This window comes from Dipodomys ordii, unplaced genomic scaffold, assembly GCF_000151885.1.
Source record: "Dipodomys ordii isolate 6190 unplaced genomic scaffold, Dord_2.0 Scaffold19, whole genome shotgun sequence".
Classification (NCBI taxonomy): Eukaryota; Metazoa; Chordata; class Mammalia; order Rodentia; family Heteromyidae; genus Dipodomys; species Dipodomys ordii.
The window spans coordinates 11,834,206-11,839,984 of NW_012267235.1; the positions used below are offsets into that span (position 1 = coordinate 11,834,206).

The 5,779-nt window shown below is 47.7% G+C and overlaps 1 protein-coding gene across 3 annotated transcripts; it reads right to left on the minus strand.

Moving 5' to 3' along the window:
• Positions 1–567: 567 nt before the first annotated feature.
• Shbg (sex hormone-binding globulin) lies at positions 568–4,672 on the minus strand. 3 transcript variants are annotated; one of them, XM_013013270.1, is made up of 8 exons: positions 4,571–4,672; positions 4,320–4,411; positions 3,980–4,169; positions 2,683–2,844; positions 2,323–2,422; positions 2,090–2,226; positions 1,563–1,770; positions 568–716 (listed from the first exon to the last, which is right to left on the minus strand). In XM_013013270.1, exons 1-8 carry the CDS (start codon positions 4,670–4,672, stop codon positions 568–570), a joined length of 1,140 nt encoding a protein of 379 aa, XP_012868724.1. The 3 variants fall into 3 exon arrangements, with proteins under 3 accessions (XP_012868724.1, XP_012868723.1, XP_012868725.1); XM_013013269.1 differs by having other exon boundaries at positions 2,323–2,482; XM_013013271.1 differs by lacking the exons at positions 1,563–1,770; positions 2,090–2,226 and having other exon boundaries at positions 2,323–2,482.
• Between the last annotated feature and the right edge of the window lie 1,107 nt (positions 4,673–5,779).

The following is a 5,779-nucleotide window of genomic DNA, read 5'->3' on the forward strand; positions in this document are numbered from 1 at the left end:
AAAAAAAAGCCGGAAGTGGCGCTGTGGCTCAAGTGGTAGAGCACTAGCCTTGAGCTGAAGAGCTGAGGGACAGTGCCCAGGCCCAGAGTTCAGGCCCCATAACCAGACCCCCCCAAAAAAAAGAGGCTAATGCTCTACCACTTGGAGCTATAGCTCCAAGTGCTTATATGGTGCTGAGGAATTGAACCCAGGGCTTCATGCATGCAAGGCAAGCGCTCTACCACTGAGCCACCTTCCCAGCCCCTCCAGTTGCAATTTTCTAGTGGTTAATTGGAAATAAGGTCCTCATTCGCTTTCTTGCTTGGGCTGCCTTTGAACCACAGTCAGTCCTCAGATCTCAGCTGAGGATTACAGACATGAGTCACTAGCACACGGCCTTTCACAACTGACTGCTTTCTCATAGTGATTTTCAATTATCCACCTTTGTGAATAATTGGGATTTGTGAACACCACGAAGGTAGAAACCAGGGTTGTTTTGCTCTTTTATACATCTCAATGTTTGACACACTGCCTGGTCCATTGCCAGTGCACAGCAAATAATTGTTGAATAGATGAGTGAAAGGGGGTTTAATGGGAGGTATCAGAGCCATTGCCTGGGCTCTGGGGGCAGCTGTGAGTCCAAATGTCTTGGCTTCTGCTCAGAGCCTTGTCTATGTCCAGTCTCTGTCCTTGTGCCCAAAGGCCATCCAAGCAAAAGGAGGCAGAAGAGTTTTCTCCTAGAAGGACATAGCACAGGGATGACATTAGAGCATTACAGTGACTTGGATCCAGACACTTCAGTTCTCTAACCTGAATTTCTCCAACCCCTCACCAGCCATGGGGCTTGAGCTCCAGAACTAGGTGCTGTCAGCTCTTCAGCTCAAGGTTAGTGCTCTACCACTTGAGTCACAGTGCCATTTCTGGCTATTTTTGTTTATGTGGCACTAAGGAATTGAACCCAGGCTTCATTCATGCTAGGCAATCACTCTACCACTAAGCCACATTCCCAGCCCCTGCATGAATCTCCAATCAACCACCAAAAAGCCCAAAGTAAAGCTGGGTGCTGGTGACTTACACATGTAATTCTAGCTACTCGAGAGGCTGAGATCTGAGGATCACAGCTGAAAGCCAGACTGGGCAGGAAAGTCCATGAGACTTAAATTTATCTCCAATTAACTACCAGAAAACTGGAAGTACAGCTATGGCTCAAAGAGCTAGAGCACTAGCCTTGAGCACAAAAGCTCAGGGACAGTGCCTAGACCCTGAATTCAAGCCCCAGGACTGGCAAAAAAAAAAAAAAAATTTCAAGGACTTTAAACCTTGGTCCACAGATCTCAGCCACCTGAATAGCTATAATTACAGACATGAGCACCAAGCCCGACAATATGTTTTTGTGTGTTTTTAATGAGGCCTTTCACATGCTAGGCAAACACTACCACTTCGGCTATGCCCGCCTATAGTCCTATATCCCATCTCTTCCCGTGGCCTGTTCTTCTCTCCTCCTAGAGGTTTCCTTACTCTCAAAACGTATTCCCTTCTTCAACATAGCACTATATCGAGAAACCTAAACTGCATTCTCTTACCTGGTAAAGCCCCCATAAAGAGACGACCTTGAGGCTGGGCCCAGAGGTTAGGGAAGGGGCCAAGTTCCAAAGGAGGCAGGGAAAGGACCTCTGATTTCCACCCCTGGCTCAAAACCACTCTAGAAACATTCAGCTTCAGCTGAAGAGGGATTCCCAAGACCAGAGGCAGAGACAGCCCAGGCCCCGCCCAGGAAGACAACACCACCTTCTGCAGTGGGTGGAGAGAGATAGGAGAAAGGAGGAAAACATGAGCTTAGGACCCCACTCCTACCTGCCTTAATTCCACTTGCCAGCCACATCTCTACCCAATTTTCCTTGTTTGACCTTCTATGAAACAATACCCTTTTATGCAATTTCATAAATGCTATTTGCTTGCTGTGGGCAACTTCCAGACAGGCCCTTGACCTCCCACCTCAACTTGATTACCATTCATTAATCTTTCTAATAGTGAAATGTTGGCATCCACTTTGATTCCATGGCTCCCAGGCTCCACTGAATACACCCAACACCCCACTCTCTCCCTTTACTTGATCTTGGAGCTGAAGACTAAGCCAAGAAGAGTTCTCTGGTGCCGCAAGAGCGAGGAGATGGCCTGAGCCTGCTGCCATCTTAAATCCCAGATCCAGAGAAAACATCCAGGGGTCTTCATGAGGCTGGGGAATGTCTATAGAGAAAGATTGGGGTTTCATGGAGAAAAGGCCCTAGTTAGAGGGAGACAGGGGAAGGCAGAGTTGGAGGTAGAAAGAGACTCTAAGTCTACCTTGGAGACGGAATTCTGCATGAGTCCCTGGAGGGAAGAACAGTCCAGGTTGCAATTCCACATCACAATTTGTTAGGCTAGAAGGTGCAGACACTAAGGTCTGGGCCACCATGCCCAGCCAAGAGTCATGGCGTACACAGCCATCCAGGGCAGGGACCAGCTAGAGGAGTGGGAGGAAAGAAGAAAGGAAGGAAGAAAGATAGAATGTCAGAATCAGAACATCTGAGCCCTAGCTCCAGTATACTGTCCTTTGAGATACAATCATTTGACTTCTTTCAGGCAACTCCCATCCTTCTCTCTAAAATCTGGATTTAGATCCCCCCAGCTTGGTCTCAATTCCTGCTCCAGTGGTATAGTTACCGGTAACCGGAGCTTGGACGTGGGGAAGAGCAGCCCCCCCAAAGCAATCCTCATGATGGGCTGAGGTTTGTTGGTCAGGGGCCCAGAGACTTGTCGCAGGCTCAGCTTCTCCTCCCCATCCACCCACAGCAGCAGTGAGTCCCCATCGATCTTCACTTCCACCTGTAGGAGGTGAGAAGCAGAAAGATCAGAGACTCCTCAGCCCAGTCCTGGATTTCAGCCTACTATGCAAGAAGAACATGCACTTTAAGACATAGCTAGCATCCTTGGTTCACTTAGGCTTTACCACACATATACAGACTGAGCCTCAGGATATCCATCTGAAACACAAAAACAAGGGCTGGGAATATGGCTTAGTGGTAGAGCGCTTGCTTTGCATGCATGAAGTCCTGGGTTCGATTCTTCAGTACCACACACACAGAAAAAGCCAGAAGTGGCACTGTGGCTCAAGTGGTGGAGTGCTAGCCTTGAGCAAAAGAAGCTCATGAACAGTGTCCAGGCCCTGAGTTCAAGCCCCAGGATTGGCACACACATGCACAAAAAGAAAACAACAACCAGAAAACAGGGCTAAGAATAGTTGCATAAGCCAGGCACTGTTGGTTCATGCCTGTAATCCTAGCTACTCAGTAGACTGAGATCTGAGGGTTGTGGTTCAAAGCCAGCCCAGGCAGAAAAGTCTGTGAGGCTCTTATCTCCAATTAACTACCAGAAAACTGGAAATGGTGCTGTGGCTCAGTGGTAGAGTGCTGGTCTTGAGCAAAAAAGCTCAGGGATGGTGCCCAGACCCTGAGTTCAAGCCGCATGACTGATCAAGAAAAAAAAAAAAAGAATGGCTGTATAATCTGATAATATAATATTTATCAAAATGAACTCCAGGAAATGTAAACAAGAGATTTTTTTCTTTGTTGAAAACAACACAACCCTAATACTAAAAACAACAAAACACTAATAGCTGCATATCTGGCTGCTGGTTGCTCACACCTGTAATCCTAGCTACTCAGAAGGCTGAGACCTGAACATTGCAGTTCAAAGCCAGCTTGGGCAGGAAAGTCTTATCTCCAAATAACCACCAAAGAGCCAGAAGTGGAACTGTGGCTGAGGTTGTAGAACACTTAAGGGACCGTGTCCAGGCTCTGCATTCAATCCCTAGTACCAGTGGAAAAGAAAAAAAAAAAAGCTAGCTCATGGAGGTTTTATATCAATGAGATGAGATGACAATGGCAAAGGGAAGGCCCACAATGTGTTCTCCTTCTTCAGCTGGAGATACCCTCACCCTATGGGAACAAAGCTCACTTACCTGGTGCCATCTCCCATCATTCAGCTGAAGTCCAATCCCCACTGTCAGCTGGGCCCAGAGATTGTGGAGCTGGATCTCAGGCCTGCCATCCCGAAGCCCTAGCATGAACCAGTCATTCTCACTGTTGGTGTCCCCATAAAAAATCACTCCTTCTGGATCCCATGTTCGAAACTCAAAGGAAGAGGAAGGTCTGGAAGGATATAGAGGAAAGAAAGACTATAGATAGGGTGTAGTATGAGGGCTAAAAGTGGTAGTGTTCAGGGAACAAGAATATAGAGAGCCAGGGAAAAGGAAAGGGGACAAAGTAGGTCGGGGTCAAGAAGATAGGTGAATCTCATACTTAGTGATCTTGGTGAGGTCAAATGTCATAACAGCAACTGGCTTTTGTCCTGGGCCATTGATGAGATGTCTAGCAGGAGGATCCTGAGCACTCTATGAGAAAGAAAATAAATAAACTCACTGATGGACATGTCAGAGACAGAGGGAAAGGCAATGCTACATAGCTAGAAGAGGAGAGAATGGGAGAGGACTGAGCCAAAATGTAGCTCATTTAGACACATATGGACAGAGAACCCCATCTCCCTTCTGCACCTGAGTGGGGAGAACAAATCCTAGGGCTTGTTCCTGGTGGGTGCAAGGCAGCAGCAGCAGCAGCAGCAGATGCAAGATGGCCAGTGGGCTTCGGTTCTCCATAGTCAACTGCAGTCCACACTGCAGCTTAGACTACTGTGAGAAGAATGTGTGGGGGTAGACAGCCTTGCGCATGGGCGTTGGAAGGTTAAAGGTTGCTGGGGGGGGAAGGGGGGCGGGAGACAGGGACACTGACCCTGCGGCCCCTCTGAAGGCAAATGGAGTGAGGGACAGAGGTCTTCTGTTACCTTCCCTCATGCATGAGAAATTGCTAAGCTAGAAGAGGCTCTCCTACCTGCTCTCTTCTGCTAGAGCCTAAACCTGCTCCTTTAAGCATTCTGCCTACACGGGAAGTCTGCCTTGGCAGAGCTGAGGTCTGGAAACAGTCCTGTCCTGCTCAAGAAGCATCCTCCATCAGGGCTCGAAAGGCAACATGGAATCCAAAGAGCTTACAGTGACCTTAAGCAGGTCACTGCACCTTTGTGCTTCGGTGTCCTTGTCTAGCAAATGAAGAAAAGAATCTGTTCTTTATGAGACTGCTGTGAATGAGCGTTCACTGCGATGAAGTAGGCACAGTGCCCAGTATGGTATCCGATCTGAACTTCTCTCTGAGTTTTCCCAGGGCTTCTGACACTTACCTCACAAAAGGGCATTGTCTCTATGTATGATTTAGTGGATACTTCGAGAAGAAATCTGCCTATAATCCCAGCATTCCAGAAGTCAAAGCAGGAAGATCAAGGCCAGCCTGGGCTACATTGTAAGACAGATGCTCCCCCAAAACATACGGTCTCAAAGGGAAAAAGAAAAGAATCTGTTCCTATTCACAATTATGTGCCTTATCCATTTATTGCAGGGCCTAACACTCAACCAGCAGAAATGTACCCTCTTCCTGGACCATTTTATTTTGTTTTTTTTTTTTTGGGGGGTGCTAGTCCTGGGGCTTGAACTCAGCGCCTGCGCACTGTCCCGAGCTTCTTTGCTCAAGGATAGCACTCTACCACTTGAGCCACAGTGCCATTTCTGGCTTTTTCTGTTTATGTGGTACTGAGGAATTGAATCCAGGGCTTCATACATGCTAGTCAAGCACTCTACCACTAAGCCACATTTCCAGCTCTGTGACCTGTTTTAAAATACAAATGTCAGGGCTGGGAAGGTGGCTCAGTGGTAGAG

Bases quoted from the DNA above. Each gene is read 5' to 3' on its own strand.
- Shbg (XM_013013269.1), bottom strand. From the start codon at position 4,672: ATGGAGAACCGAAGCCCACTGGCCATCTTGCATCTGCTGCTGCTGCTG. The intron at 2,483-2,682 runs GTAACTATACCA...CCACTCCTCTAG, and splicing joins CGTCCAAGCTCCGGTTACCG to CTGGTCCCTGCCCTGGATGG. The intron at 717-1,562 runs GTAAGAGAATGC...ATGTCCTTCTAG, and splicing joins CTTTATGGGGGCTTTACCAG to GAGAAAACTCTTCTGCCTCC.